At 40.0% G+C, this 17236-nt stretch overlaps 1 protein-coding gene across 1 annotated transcript in view; it reads right to left on the reverse strand.

Annotated features, from left to right (window-relative positions):
• LOC126184351 (ly6/PLAUR domain-containing protein 6B-like) overlaps window positions 1–17236 on the reverse strand; it is a 396952-nt gene that overhangs the window by 131819 nt on the left and 247897 nt on the right. Inside the window, exon 3 of the mRNA XM_049926730.1 lies at window positions 14042–14125. Coding sequence (XP_049782687.1) covers window positions 14042–14125 — 84 coding nt within the window. The remainder of the gene's footprint in view (window positions 1–14041; window positions 14126–17236) is intronic.

Below are 17236 nucleotides of genomic sequence, written 5' to 3' on the forward strand. Positions count from 1 at the left end.
GTATATATGCATATGGAACGACATAACCCGTATTAGTGTTTGACACCACTGATTAATATAATTTTATAAAAAGATGAAACCATGAAATTACCTTATGACGTTTCTCTTTTGTTTCTAGCACAGACTATGTTGATTTGAACTACGTCGACTGTTCGTTTTCCTAACTAAAAAGTTAAAAAATTGCTTCCACTCTGCAATGAATCAGGAATAATTATTTGATTTGGTAACAGTATTTATCAAAAATGATAAAACACGAAACATTGATTTCACTATAATAACGGAGATCTTGGAGATTCCAAAATGAGGAAAAACTGATTTAAGTGAGCCAAATATTTATGTCGTTGTACTCAAACATTTCATCAATAGGGGGTAATGTTATTTATTTTACTCCGTTGAGGATATACACTCCTGGAAATGGAAAAAAGAACACATTGACACCGGTGTGTCAGACCCACCATACTTGCTCCGGACACTGCGAGAGGGCTGTACAAGCAATGATCACACGCACGGCACAGCGGACACACCAGGAACCGCGGTGTTGGCCGTCGAATGGCGCTAGCTGCGCAGCATTTGTGCACCGCCGCCGTCAGTGTCAGCCAGTTTGCCGTGGCATACGGAGCTCCATCGCAGTCTTTAACACTGGTAGCATGCCGCGACAGCGTGGACGTGAACCGTATGTGCAGTTGACGGACTTTGAGCGAGGGCGTATAGTGGGCATGCGGGAGGCCGGGTGGACGTACCGACGAATTGCTCAACACGTGGGGCGTGAGGTCTCCACAGTACATCGATGTTGTCGCCAGTGGTCGGCGGAAGGTGCACGTGCCCGTCGACCTGGGACCGGACCGCAGCGACGCACGGATGCACGCCAAGACCGTAGGATCCTACGCAGTGCCGTAGGGGACCGCACCGCCACTTCCCAGCAAATTAGGGACACTGTTGCTCTTGGGGTATCGGCGAGGACCATTCGCAACCGTCTCCATGAAGCTGGGCTACGGTCCCGCACACCGTTAGGCCGTCTTCCGCTCACGCCCCAACATCGTGCAGCCCGCCTCCAGTGGTGTCGCGACAGGCGTGAATGGAGGGACGAATGGAGACGTGTCGTCTTCAGCGATGAGAGTCGCTTCTGCCTTGGTGCCAATGATGGTCGTATGCGTGTTTGGCGCCGTGCAGGTGAGCGCCACAATCAGGACTGCATACGACCGAGGCACACAGGGCCAACACCCGGCATCATGGTGTGGGGAGCAATTTCCTACACTGGCCGTACACCACTGGTGATCGTCGAGGGGACACTGAATAGTGCACGGTACATCCAAACCGTCATCGAACCCATCGTTCTACCATTCCTATACCGGCAAGGGAACTTGCTGTTCCAACAGGACAATGCACGTCCGCATGTATCCCGTGCCACCCAACGTGCTCTAGAAGGTGTAAGTCAACTACCCTGGCCAGCAAGATCTCCGGATCTGTCCCCCATTGAGCATGTTTGGGACTGGATGAAGCGTCGTCTCACGCGGTCTGCACGTCCAGCACGAACGCTGGTCCAACTGAGGCGCCAGGTGGAAATGGCATGGCAAGCCGTTCCACAGGACTACATCCAGCATCTCTACTATCGTCTCCATGGGAGAATAGCAGCCTGCATTGGTGCGAAAGGTGGATATACACTGTACTAGTGCCGACATTGTGCATGCTCTGTTGCCTGTGTCTATGTGCCTGTGGTTCTGTCAGTGTGATCATGTGATGTATCTGACCCCAGGAATGTGTCAATAAAGTTTCCCCTTCCTGGGACAATGAATTCACGGTGTTCTTATTTCAATTTCCAGGAGTGTATTTTAACACAGATGTTTATATTTATTTGAATTTAATTTTTTTCTTTTAACTGAACCTTCCCATTCTGTGTTAAATATTAGGTCACATCACTGTATAGCTATTTTCTATTGTAATTAATTATTTTATAAATGCTGTTATTCTGTACTTCAGAAAACTGTTTTTATATGAAAATAAAAGTAAAGAAACTGTTTATTTTTGTAATTTAGATTGAGTGGTTGTTACAGAGGCAGATATGTGGATGAATATCTCTTTTTTATACTAACACGCCAGAAAAAAGATAGCTTAGTTTTTGTTTTATTGCGCTGAACTATAAAAAAATCAGTAGAATGCTTTGTGAAAAAGCTTTTTGTGTTCGTTCACTTTGTTGATGCATTTGGAAGGGGAGCGTCTAGGGTGATGGTGTGATTTTAGGGCTAATGAGGAGGTACGAGTTGTGGGTAACAGTTTGATAAGCTTACAAAGGAGGATGGAGGGGGTGAAAAGCGAGAGAAAAGGGAAGTCCCCGTGATTACACCTGCGCCTCAGGGAAGGAGAGAAACTGAAGCAAACATTGTTTTTAAATAACGTCATCATGCTTTTTACTGTTAGTAGTTTAAAATAACCACTAACAGGTGAAAGCATGATAACATCATTTTAAAAAATTATACAAGCCGTAGGCTCTTATTACCAGAAAGTGATACAGACTTTTATTACAAAATTACTAGGCCAGAGATATTAGACAGTACTTGCTGTTCAAGGTTCGCATTATCCGCGTTAGGTGGAAAACCGCGACAGAATAATAGACAGACGGGCATTTGGTGATGCAGGCATTCGGAGCACAAAGATAAAGTTATGTTTTTAGTGGTGAAAATTTCGTAGTCGTCGTGCTGTTGGAAAGGAAGAGGTGTTGCAATGAAATACTAAATTGTATACAGCCTTACCCTCTAGTAAATTCAGAGAGGAAGTGATGGCCTAAGTGTCGGTATATATTCGTGGATTACGGTGAGAGATGAGATCGTCCTATGAGGAATCCTTGCGTTTGACTTGAACATAAACTTTTTTATATCTATTCAAAGGCACGCTAGCGAAGTAACATGAGAGCTCTACAGAAGGAAATGAGTGTCAGTAACGAAATCACAGAATACAGAAACGCACCTCACTACGAAGAACCACAGGAAAATAGCTCACGAGGCATGTAGATCTATAGAGATCATTGGGTTCGTGCAGTGCTCTTACACCATTGCCCAAAGAAAAATGGGTTGGCTGATGCTGTCTTGCCGCGAGACAAGTAGTCCAAAGTTGGTAAGCAAGAGTGAGATGGAACCCAATTTAAGAGCTACTCAAGAGCAGCAAACACGCCACTGTAGACTCTCGACGTATCCTTACATTTTAGGTACAAAGACACGAATCCTTTCCAAAATACACTGCCCTGTTAGTTTCGCGAAACCAACAGTTGTTCAGCAGAGCCTCATCTGTACATTCAAGTAAGGCATATAAGTGTGCAGTAATTAGTACATTGATGCAAAAACTACAAGTGTCTCCTCTGTTTACATCGACGACATAAATCCAAAGTTAGAAGCATTCAACTAACATATAGAATACACACTTGAGTCTAGGAACAGCAAGTTTTGGTGCCGATCGGTTGCTCTCAGTTGGCGCTTTACAGTAGTCTGTGTTCGCGAGTTTTGGTTATTGTGAGTTTGTTTGTTTTAATGCAACTCTCACTTGGATACAGGAAAAGATATAGTTGCAATTTGTGCTCTGCAACAGATGGTAGTAATAGAAGCTTATATCGCCAAGATATAGGCACGAAGTCAATATATCCGTAAAAATGAGTCGAGAAGCTAAGGAAGAGAAGTTTTTATTTAACCTGGAAATCCACAACACATTACATTTAAAGATCATTATCCCTGACTTTTAATCTTGAATGTCTCAAACTTCGCTGTCCCAGAAAATTACGGTAAAAAAACGATGTTGTCACAACGTTCTTCTGGTCTCATACCAGTTATTAAGCTTATCGTGCGTGTATTTTATACCAAATTTAACCAAAATCGAAACTGACGCAATGAAAATATTATTTATTTGAACAATCTGACACAGAACGTCTCATTTGCTGTGTGTGCAATTTAAGTATCTCACTTATGATACATATTGTGCAAAGAAACATACTGTCACGTACTTTGTTATGGCTCTAACCATTATAAAAATCAACTTTGAGAATTTGCTTTGACTCACTGCCATTAGCAGTGACAATTTTAAATTGCTTTTTATTTATCAGCAGAAACACTAATGGGAACCAGACAGCACAAGCAGTTATTATTCTAAACTCATACTGTGGTACGGTACTAAAGTAGCCCTAATAACCAGTAATCCTGAATTCCTGCAACACAGTTTGCACCGTACTGGCAATTTCTTCATCTGAAACATCTTTAGCAAGAAAATTTCCTACGTCACCGTTTCCTACGTCATAGTGAGACTATCAACTGTACAAAAAGTTGCCCGATTTCGAAATATTTCATACACTGACAAAAACTACATAGATGCATCTATTTTATGATCTTGCTCCAATAAAAGAGTCATTAAGCAATCTAGTTAATATCACTAAGCCCGTCAGCTGTTTCTAATTCTCCACTCCAATGAAACGCATTGATAATACTTCTGTGCGGTAGCGTTCTCGCTTCCCACGCCCGGGTTCCCGGGTTCGATTCCCGGCGGGGTCAGGGATTTTCTCTGCCTCGTGATGACTGGGTGTTATGTTATGTTCTTAGGTTAGTTAGGTTTAAGTAGTTCTAAGTTCTAGGGGACTGATGACCATAGATGTTAAGTCCCATAGTGCTCAGAGCCATTTTGATAAATACTTCTGCATCTACGGAGAGTGAAATGTCGTTATAACAGTCTTTGTGTTATTGGAAGATCCAATCGGCTAGAAGGAATGTTACATAAAAACACAAAGCAGTTGGATACGAACGTCTCGAGAGAATTATCGACATATAGCTCCGCTACTCAAAGATAAAATTCAGCTCCAGGATAATGGGGGAAACCTGCATTTACGACATTTGTGCAGCCATCGGCGATAAACACAGGATTCAGGCCAATCTATCTGGTAGTCCTCTGCAGTGAGAGATGTATATTATCAGACAGTTAAGATAATAAGAGATGGAATACTTTTCTAATGAAAAATTACTCGTAGCTTAGGGAGAAAATAAACTTACCTAAATTTTTAATTGTGGGATATATTTTCGAAGCATTTTTTTGTTATAAAATCCTTTATTACCTTTAGCTGTAACTCCTTAAAACTGCACGATGTGCCGCACTTCGATGCATTGTGATGTGAATACTGTGGAAGCATACAAGAGATTAAGAACTTCAGCAGTTAACTTACAATTTTAAATTTCCCACGGAATGAACCGAACAGGTCCTTGCTCAAGAATTCCCCATAAATGAAAAAAGCTGGTCAAATTCGCTATTATCTATCTGCGGATTTGTCAGGGAAGCCCGTACATGTACAAAGTGTGTACTTGAAGCAGACGCTTTTCGAGCATTTTGAAATTTCTATTTTGACACTAACAGGAATGGCTACAAACGCAGATAAAGTATTTCTACCATTAACTGTGTTTAAAGAAGAAGAAGAAAACAAGTCACTCGTCCAGGGAATGGTTTAAAATGATAGAGAAATACAGAGATACACATGAAAACCTATTAATGAAAATGTTACACTCAGCAACTGATGATTACATCAACTTTTTGAGGATGGACAGGGAAACTTTTAATAACCTGATTAGTTACTTCGCCTTCACACTGGAATACACAAGTAGGGTACTAGTTGGCGAAAATTTATTCTCATTCCTGTAATGACAGTTCATTAAAATACCATGACGTTGGGACATATAGTCCACATCACCCATGGAAGAACCAGATAACTTCCATTTTGTTTTTATTTCATTGCACTCCCACTTGCATGTTATACATAGATTACTGATTCTGTTCATAACTTTACCTGCGTAATATATATGACTGAGAAACCTCTACAATACCATTTTGTTAACTGCCAGTGCTATTTTGTTTTTATCCTTGATCGTAGTTTCCTTAGTTGTCGAAACTCACTATACAGTGAGATAACTTGCAATAAAACTATTTTTCTCTAAACATAGGCAGCGAAACGTTGACACAAACTGTATTTGCCATCTTGTCAAGGTTTCTTTCAGTCAAAGTTTCTCGCAAACGCGTCAAATGCGGTCTATGCTAGAGAAGCATGTTGAACAACACCGCACACGGTCAAATGTTTGACAAACATAGTAAAGTTAGACGAATTGTTTGACGTGTACTGGGGCGTAAAGGCTAATGTAAGTTTCACTGCCCGCCAAGAGGAAGCGCTACGAGTTGCAGACTTGAGATCAGCTGAGCGCAACTGATCGGCTCACCCAATGGCCACTATGATTTGCTGTCCCTAGAGATTAGATTAGATTAGTACTTGTTCCATAGATCATAAATACGACACTTCGTAATGATGTGGAATGTCTCAGGTTAATAAAAGGTGCCTATACAAGATATTACATTACACAAAATATTACATGCCACTTTTTTTTTGTGGTGGTGAGGAAATTACCCACTTACTATATCAAAAAATTCATCTAATGAATAGAAGGAGTTGCCATTCAGAAATTCTTTTAATTTCCTTTTAAATGCTATATGGCTATCTGTCAGACTTTTGATGCTATTGGGTAAGTGACCAAAGACTTCTGTGGCAGCATAATTTACCCCCTTCTGAACCAAAGTTAGATCTAACCTTGAGTAGTGAAGATCATCCTTTCTCCTAGTGTTGTAGCCATGTACACTACTATTACTTTTGAATTCGTTCGGATTGTTAATAACAAATTTCATAAGTGAATATATTTATATATATTATGAGGCCACAGTGAAGATCCCCAGCTCTTTAAATAAGTGTCTGCAGGATGATCTTGGATGAGCTCCAGCAATTGTTCTGATTACAGGCGTTTGTGCAATCAACATTCTTTTACTCAATGACGAATTACCCGAGAATATGATGTCATACGAAAGCAGAGAATGAAAGTAGGCGCTGTAGGCTAATTTACTGGGATGTATATCGCCAAAATTTGCAATGATCCTAATAGCATAAGTAACTGAACTCACACGTTTCAGCAGATCTTCAGTGTGTTTTTTCCAGTTCAGCCCTTCATCAATGGATACACGTAGAAATTTTGAATATTCTACCTTAACTACCGATTTATGATCGAAGTCTATATTTATTAATGGTGTCATTCCATTTACTGCGTGGAACTGTATATACTGTGTTCTGTCAAAGTTTAATGAGAGCCCATTTGCAGAGAACCACTTAATGATTTTCTGAAAAACATTGTTTACAATTTCATCAGTTAATTCTTGTCTGTTGGGTGTGATAGCTACTCTTGTATCATCGGCAGAAAGTACCAGCTTTGCATCTTCGTGAATATAGAATGGCAAGTCATTACTATATATTAAGAACAGCAGAGGACCCAAGACCGAACCTTGCGGCATCCCATTCTTGATTGTTCCCCAGTTTGAAAAATCACCAGTTTTTTGCATATTATGTGAACTGCTTATTTCAACTTTCTGCACTCTTCCATTTAGGTATGAATTAAACAATTTGAGCGCTGTCCCATTCATACCATAGTACTTGAGCTTATCTAGAAGTATTCCATGATTTACACCATCAAAAGCCTTTGAGAGATCGCAAAAAATCCCAACGGGTGACTTCCGGTTGCTCAGAGCATTTAATATTTCATAAGTGAAAGTATATATAGCATTTTCTGTTGAAAAACATTTCTGGAAACCAAGCTGACTTTTTGTTAAAACTTTATTTTTACAAAGGTTTGAAGCTACTGTACAATACATTACTTTTTCAAGAATTTTGGATAAGGCAGTCAGAAGAGACACTGGGCGGTAGTTGTTGACATCAGACGTATTCCATTTTTTATGCAGTGGTTTAACAATGACATACTTCATTCTATCTGGGAAAATGCCCTGGTTCAGAGAGCTATTACATATGTGGCTAAGAAACCCACTTACATCTTGGGAACAAGCTTTTATTATCCTGCTGGAAATGCCATCAATTCCATATGAACTTTTATTTTTGAGAGAGTTTATTATCTTCCTAATTTCAGAAGCAGAGGTGGGTGGAATTTCAATTGTATCAAATTGTGTGGGTAAGGCATCTTCCATTAACTGCCCTGCTTCTTCTAATGACATTTAGGTCCTATTTTCTCAACAACATTTAAAAATGATTATTCAAAATGTTTTAGACATCAGGCTTGTTGTCTGTCAAGTATCCATTCGCTTTGATGGTAATGCCATCATCCTGTACTCTTGGTCGTCCTGTCTCCCTTGTAATAATATTCCAAATTGTTTTGATTTTGTTATCAGAGGTATTAATCGCAGACATGATGCACATGCTTCTGGACTTTTTAATAACCTTTCTTAATGTAGCGCAATAGTTTTTATAATATTTGGCTGTTTCTAGGTCATTACTCTTTCTTGTTGTTAGATACAGTTCCCTTTTGTGGTTACAAGATATTTTTATTCCTTTAGTAAGCCAAGGTCTTTTTTCCATGATTTCTTATAATTTGATTTAAGTACTTTCTTGGGGAAACAGTTTTCAAATTCTCTTACAAGTGTATCATGAAATAAGCTATATTTTAAATTAGCATCGGGTTCATTGTACACCTCATTCCAGTCTAACTGCTGAAGATTTTATCTGAAATTTCTAATTGTTGAGTCACTAATTGAACGCACAACTTTGGAGGGTAGTTTTGAATTTCTGAACGGAGCTATGTCATATACTATAACTGGCTGAGTACCATGATCAGAAAGGCCATTCTCAACACGACAAGAACTTATGTTTTTAAACTTATCTTGGTCTATAAAAGTGTTATCTATCAATGTGCTGCTGTCCTTTACTACCCGAGTAGGAAAATAATTGACAGATGTCAAACTGAAAGAACCGAGCAAGACTTCCAGGTCATTCTTTCTATTACACTCTTTCAGTGAATCTACATGGAGGTCCCCACAAATAATAATTTGCTTTCCCCTATCTGACAGATAGCATAACAAGGCATCCACGTTTTCCAGGAATAAATGAAAGTATCTTGAAGGGGACCTATATACTGTTACAATTATAAAAGAGCCCTCCTTCAGTTTAGGTTGACAGGCACATGCTTCTATATGTTGCTCTAGACAAAACTTTTTTGTATCTAAGCTTTTTACACAGTGATAGCTTTTGACATATATGGAAACTCCTCCTCTCACCTTATTCTCTCTACTCATATGTGCAGCTAGTTTATAACCACTGATATTTACCTTTTCCATATCAGACACAATGTGATGCTCAGACAGGCATAGTATATCTATTACGTTATCATATTCAATGTCATCTAAACAAACCAGGAGCTCATCTACTTTATTCTTCAATCCCGGAATATTATGGTGAAAAATGGTAACATTACTTTTTACTTTACTTTTGTGAGAATCTACTTTTTTCTTAAATCCACCAGTATTTTGGTTAAATATGGTATCATTATTATTTACTTCACTGTTGTGAGAATCTTGTGAGTTTTCGACCTCTTTAGCACCTGCCTGCCTGAACTTCTCATTGGACACCGTTATTGGTCTAAAAAAGAGGTACATTCATGCTCAAAAGTATCCGAACTACCTGAACTGCATTCGCCTGATTTGCATACAACCCCCATAACGAATCTGTCTAGCAGGTCCTCTAATCGCTCCTCGGTACAGTCGTTTGACTATTGAAAATGGTTCTAACTAATCACCACTAGAAAACAAATATCAGGGAACACCTTATCACACATAAGACTGACTTAAGGCTTGTAAGCTCACATTTATTACAATAAATGACATACCTGAAATGTTACCACTCTCATTATTACGTCAGATAGGTAATGCACGTAGTAAGTTTGTCGTATTCTCGATTTCCTCTTCAAAGTAACATATCGTACTTATTATTTTATTATTTAACACAAAATGACATTAAAAATGTAACTTATTCACGAGATGCTAGTTGAGAATATGTATGAACTTCCAATGACACGACGAACTGTCTCGTTCTGCATATGGATTCAAACCCAGGTCATGCAGATTAAGCAAAGATTTCATGACTGACGGAAACTAACAGTCATTCCTGACTAGGCATACAGAGAGTGATATACCTAGGTTTTAGACGGTATCAGTTAGGAAATATCAACTTTAAATTACATAACGTAAACATTTTTTTTGAACGCGAATTCTAACCCAACATCTATTGTCCCTGTTAACGAACTAGGAGAGATGTTAAATATTGCTTCTTCACAAGTAACTTACTTGAAATGCAGTGAAGTAAAGCATTGTGTGTGACAGAGGTTCGAACCCAGAACGTAATCCGATTGTTATCGAAGCACAATCAACTGTGACATATCGGATTTTATCGGCAGTAGCAAGATGTTTTAACTGAAATGACGAGACGAAACATTTTTTTTCCTTCATAGGACTCCAACAAGATATTCCTTCTCTACCAAGGAGACATTAGGTTGGACCACATTAAACTCAGGAGTGGCGACATGTAGAAACGCTATCACCAGTAACCTTTCTTATACTAGTTATTTATTTCTAGTGACGAAACAGTTAAAATTCGTCAAACACAATGCTTTACTTCACTGCATTTCAAGTAAGTTACCTGTGAGAAGCAATATTTAACATCTCTCTTAGTTCGTTAACAGGGACAATAGATGTTGGGTAAGAATTCGCGTCCGTAAAAAATGTTTACGTTATGTAATTTAAAGTTGATATTTCCTAACTGATACCGTCTAAAACCTAGGTATATCACTCTCTGTATGCCTAGTCAGGAATGACTGTTAGTTTCCGTCAGTCATGAAATCTTTGCTTAATCTGCATGACCTGGGTTTGAATCCATATGCAGAACGAGACAGTTCGTCGTGTCATTGGAAGATCATACATATTCTCAACTAGCATCTCGTGAATAAGTTACATTTTTAATGTCATTTTGTGTTAAATAATAAAATAATAAGTACGATATGTTACTTTGAAGAGGAAATCGAGAATACGACAAACTTACTACGTGCATTACCTATCTGACGTAATAATGAGAGTGGTAACATTTCAGGTATGTCATTTATTGTAATAAATGTGAGCTTACAAGCCTTAAGTCAGTCTTATGTGTGATAAGGTGTTCCCTGATATTTGTTTTCTAGTGGTGATTAGTTAGGACCATTTTCAATAGTCAAACGACTGTACCGGTGAGCGATTAGAGGACCTGCTAGACAGCTTCGTTATAGGGGTTGTATGCAAATCAAGGCGAAATGCAATTCAGGTCGTTCGGATACTTTTGAGCACGACTGTACATCCATGAGTGCTAGTGTCCCCCTTTATGGATTTCGCTAACAACCCTGCCAGTTTACCGTTTCCTATCCTATTGAGGTGTAGGCCATCCCTTGTGAAATCCCCACTATCGATAGCCCCGGCAGGAAACGATCCAACGTGTGACAGAGTGGCCGCCCTACACCACTGATCCAACTCCATATTTACCCTCCTGACAGAGCGGTTCAACTGGGGCTGATCATGCCGCATGTAAGCAGGCACCAGCCCAACATTGGTATGGGTCGTTGCAGAGGCTATTTTCACCAGGTCACATTCAATACTGTAGCCCTGATCCCTATCAATACTGCTTCCCACTCCAACCACTATCATCAAATGATCCTGCTTTGAGAAACCCTTCTACAAGGAACCTATATCCTCTACCACCTGGCTAAGACATGCCCTTGGCTTGAAAAAGTTTGTGACCTGGTACCTGTCACCTAATTTTTCCTGCAAAATCTTGCTCACACCTCTTCCGTGGCTGCTGCCTAGCAACAGAACTTACTTTCTACTTTTTTTGAATCAGTTGGTTTCCTAGTGAGATTCTGTTGCATCTTAACTACATCAACTTCCACTGGAGCCTCTTCCTTACTTAACTGTGGTGGAAGGCAAATCTATTGGTTGTGCCAATTGGGAAACTGTCTGACACTGTTCTCTTTCTGTGGCCCCTGTTCCCAGCTACCACTTTCCACCGCTGTTTACCTTCCTCCCCCCTTAACCTCTTCGATTCCTCCCTCGCTCTGTCCAAATCAGCATGAATGGCTCTAATTTTCTCCTCCTGTTCAGCTATAATTCAATCTCTTGAGCAAACCCTGCAAAAGAATGCAAGAGTCTCGTTTGCTTCCCCAATCCCCATGCCGCTACAATTTCCCCAATGAAACCACCTCTCACAACAACTGCACAAAACCCCTGAACTAACTTTCCTACTGCAGCTCACACATTGGTATCCATGGTAGTTCGGAAATTAGTTAAGAGATTTACAAAGTGATAATGATAATATATTAAATACAGATGCAAAAGGACACTAAATATGTTTTGGAAACTAATATGTAAGTAAACTATTAGCAAATGCACTTAAATTTGTGGTATAACGCTAAATATGCACGTTCAAAAATTAGGCCTAAACAGCCGAATGTAACCAAAACGAACTTTTTGCGAGTGCTGGAACAATACGCCAATAAAAGAAAAACCTTTAATTGCAAGCTTGAAGAGCACACTAATGAACGTATTTAATCAGTTAATCTATAGCAAATGCACTTAAGATTGCCGTATAACGCTAATTATGCACACTCGGAAAGTAAGGCAAAGCCGCGAAATGTAAAGAAAACGAACTTTTCGCGATTACTGGAATACTACGCAAATAAAAGAAAAACTTTTAATGGTGGGCTTGAAGAGTACACTAAAGAACGTGTTTAATTAGTTAAAAGTGTTCCACTATAATTAATTACGACCTAAGTTATTTATCTTTCGCGAGAGCTCTGTCTCCGTACGTGCGGCCTCGTGCAGGGCTACCAACACCCACCTTTGTTGTGTGGTCGAGCGACACCCACGGCTTGCTCATCCTAGATGATCGTTGCTGCACGGAATAATTGTTAAGGCACCGACGACTTCAGAGATCGTCTTCTCGAAGTTTTGTTTTTGCAGTACATTCCGCAATCTTTTCCTTAGGAGTCGTCTGTTTCGGTTTCCAGGATGTTATTTTTCTTACTGCTTCCGGTTTCTCTTAATCCTGAGCCACCACTTGACGACACAAGTCATTATATAGCTGACGTAATGTGACGAAGATGGAAGAACTAGTTGAAACCTCGAGATTTCATAGAAATTTGATGCGATAAGGGCACGTAGTATGTTTTTTCACAGACCCCATCGTGAAAGGCTCAGTACCCTTACTTTAGCTCTCATTTCTATCCCATCGAAGGAGGAAGATGTACTGCTGGCAAGGACAATGGATATCGTAGTTTTAGCGGCTCCTCCATAAAAGGCCGTTACTACTACACGTGAGCGCTGGCCACTAACTTTGACTGCCTGCGAAACCAGACGTATGGCGATAGAACAGGCTGCAGAGTAGACGGAGGTCAGATCTCTCCGGGAAGCCACTTCAAGCAGATCATCGGTAGCTGCGCTAAGCCATCGTCTCCTGAAACGCCACTGCCACTGGACTCTTGAGTATGACATCGCCCTGCTCCGTTGGCCTCTGCCAAATTTGTCATCTCTCCCTGCTGTACAGTCGCAGGACTCTGTCAGTAGTGCTCGACTACAGGTGATAGACTCAGAAGTATTTCCGCTCGATATCTGTGCTACGAGGCCTAGGTTGTGTGGAACACTAATGAAACTTACGTTGTTATAAAGTGTCGCTGATTGCATCCTGTGGTACCTTCTAAACTTCTGGAACTTATAGTTTCAGTTTTTTCTTTTTATTTTCTTGTGGACTTGAATCTTTTTAGAGTTCGAGGATCTAGCTATTTAAGCTGTATTACGTTTGATGACCAGCGAGTGCTGTAACTGTAAAAGAGCTATGCATTACAACATAAAGACAAAAAGACAGAATCCTGGTCACACGACTAGTTTAGTTTTGAAAGGCAGTCACCTAATGACAATAATAAATCATGTCGAAAGATGACTACTATAAACTTCTGTTTTATGTGACCTCGGCAGTATGCTTTGCGGAACGCTGCGCAATATCAGCGAACCAGTGACATGTGGTGTGACAAGGCTGTAGCTGGTATGTGCATCGAAATGTTCACGCTGCGATGAAACTGGAGGTTTTGGGCGGACTAAAGCTGTCGCCTGTGGTGAATTGCTGCGGGCATGTACTTACCGTGCGGACAGGGCCGGTCGATGGCGTACTGGTTGCAGATCAGGTTGTCCGACACGTTCACGCACGTGTAGCACGTCACGCCCGCTGGGAACACAAGACAGAGACAACATCGCCTTATTCACTCCGCTCTACAGCTGCCGAGGATTACAAAACATTTATCACGGCACTGTGTCAAATGCTCATGTACTGTGTGTACGCTTGTGATTTCGTGCGTGCGTGCGTGTGTGTGTGTGTGTGTGTGTGTGTGTGTGTGTGTGTGTCTGAGTGTGAATGTGTTTGTGTTGGCATGGAAATTTATTCATGTCTGCTGAAGTGGACTACATACGACCTTTATCTTCAGATACATATATGGCACTACTTACCTGAAACATGGAATTACGTTAAAACTAGTGAGAATACTATAAAAAAGGAAGTTAAAATAAGTGCGTAATACGTTGAAAGACTGCAGTTTGGATAAAAGAACTTGTGCAATGCGTAAGAGTCTTATAATACACAAATATCACAATTTCTGGAGGAAGCTTGCAGTGTTAGTTATTTTGTAGACTCTGAGTTGGCAACATTTATGTTGTTGTTATAACCAATTCTATTTGAAATTAATGACATTGTAAAATCTGACAAAAATAATAGCTCTTTTGGAGTTGATATTATCTCTGTTAGACTACAAAAGACTTGGTTGCAAATGCTAACTACGGCGAGATTTCAGTATTGCATCTTAGCGATAATTAAGGGTGCCAAACAGGATAGGTCTCAGTGTCCAGTCCATATGTTTTGCAGACCTGTAGAGTTAATGCTTTACGATTAAAACAAAGAAAGACTGCCGTCTGTGTGACAATATTGGCTTGACGGTTCTTCTGACACATGATCAGTATACGAAGTCGTTATGTTGAAACTATGCTCTGAAATTTAGAGAAATAGACACGTAGCCGGTAAATGGTGTCTTGCTCAAGCATGGAAACTTCAAGTTTCGACTGTATTTGGTATTAGAATTCAAGTCGATAATAGTCAGTCTGGTGCAGTATATCAGTAAACTGATTGTGGTGTCACATAGTATTGGTTAAATAAAAGTCATTCAGACGTATAGTGATTTAGCAGATACATGTCACTAAGAGGATTATTAGGACTCCGTACTCGACTTCAAACATCTTCACTTGTTCAGAAATCTGTAAAGGAAGGCCATCTATCATAAAATACAGCCAGTGATGATAAAACGGGCGTCACAGTGTAGCTCACCTAGCCTTGAAAACAGCTATACGACGCAGAATATCAACCATCTTACTCACAGTAGTGGTGGCGTTCTATATAAGTAAGTCCATGTTCGATTAGCAATAAACTACCCTCAAGAGAGAAGGCGGAGGACGGACGACACTATTGATGCAGATATACTGAACAGCACCAAGTTTTGTTCTCTCAGTGATCGTGATTTAATTAATAGCCTTAAAATCGACATTGCAATTTCTGGAAAGAGTATGCGTTACAAACACTCAATAGCAAACATCATATTGGAATGCTATTGAGATGGAATGATAGTGTAGGTATTTATCAGAATTAGTGAGTGTACAGGCCATAGCTTTGTACGAGTAGTTCTCTGACTGCTATAAATTGTAAGGACAAGGTCCTCCCACCTTTTGTTCTGCCGTAAACTAGTGGTACCGGAAGTATTCTTTTTATATTCGACATTATTCTTTCTTACGGAGGTTAGGTGGGGTAAAAAAAACCATATAAAGCGAGGGTACTATTCAAATTACGTTCCCATTATGCACTGTAGACTTAAGGCTAAATTACTGAGACTGCAACTTATTTCTGCAGTATCGACACTTAAAATAAGTGTGTGTTGTAGGGAGAGTTTCTGGCAGCAATCGAATGAGAAGGGCTAAGCGGTCAGCTGACAATAGAATCTTAGGAACATTTATATCAAGCCCCACTTATGCCAGCAAGGATCAATACGGGACACCAAATATTGATTACATCAAGACGTCATGTCATACTGAACAAAATTTAGCGAAAGCGATTGTAGGGGGAAGGCGGATTCTATTGATCCGTAGTAAAATGATAGTGATAGAAAAGGACATATCACTCAAGACAGCATCTCAAGTTCTACATCAGCACTGGAAAGAGAGGCGAGATGGAGACTCGTAGACACCGCTGGGTGTAATCACAAAGCGGGCAGAACATACACACGCCTCAGCTACGTATCACCAGACAGTGCATTTCCGAGATGACCGTCATGGCGTCCAATAATCTTAGCCTCTTACATGATCACTACCACCCGTATAGTCATTGCACTAATTTCATATGAAATGAAATCTGTCTAAAATGACTTGAGGTGGGCTAGGAAAAATTATGGGTAAATTTAGGTGATTATATTTCAATTTTAGATAAATTTGAGAATACTACCTAATTAAGTTTTTCTTGACCCAAGCATTTATTTTTGTCATTCGTATAAAAGGTTATGGCACACTAAAATGGTGCTGTTTAAATTCATATGATTGGACTAGGGTAACTAAGGCATCATTAGTTATAATACAGTATACACACAGCGAAGACGCTGCCTCAATTACGTAGAAGACGTGGTCCCTGCAATCCGCTCTTTCCTAGGTTCGATTTCTTGGACATGGTGGATACAGAGAATAATTTAATGTTTTATAATGCTTTTTCTCGTTTACGGGAAAACAGAGTGCAACTGACAATAGCACGTACCACTGCTGACGTAGAAAATTGATATGCCCAGTACTTAGGAAATTATGCAGAATTAAAAAAGAACTGTCTGCTCATGTAATTGAGTACAGGCATTCTATTGGAGCTCGCTTAGTGCGTGCACTGACGTAATTTTAAGGTACACTACAGTTACTTCCTTTTTACAATCAACAGATTGTACATTAAAATAAGTGACAGACTGCGTTTGAATACAGTACAATGTACTGAAGAGAAAGAAATTATCAGCCTAGGAGAATAGCACCTGACCGTGAAGCCTATGACAGTATGTCGAAATGTGTACATTAAAAAAAGTCGCTGTATGTAATTAATTTCGACGAATATCAGGCCTGCTTCTATGGATGGGTAACTTCCGGGTTTTCGTTTTGATACATTCTTACACATAGCGAGATCTATAACGGCACCTACTTATTTCCTGCAGTGGACCTCATTATTCAAACTACTGCCTGAAAATTGTGAAGGTAGCTGTGACGAGTGATATAA

The sequence above is a fragment of the Schistocerca cancellata genome, chromosome 4, assembly GCF_023864275.1.
Source record: "Schistocerca cancellata isolate TAMUIC-IGC-003103 chromosome 4, iqSchCanc2.1, whole genome shotgun sequence".
NCBI lineage: Eukaryota > Metazoa > Arthropoda > Insecta > Orthoptera > Acrididae > Schistocerca > Schistocerca cancellata.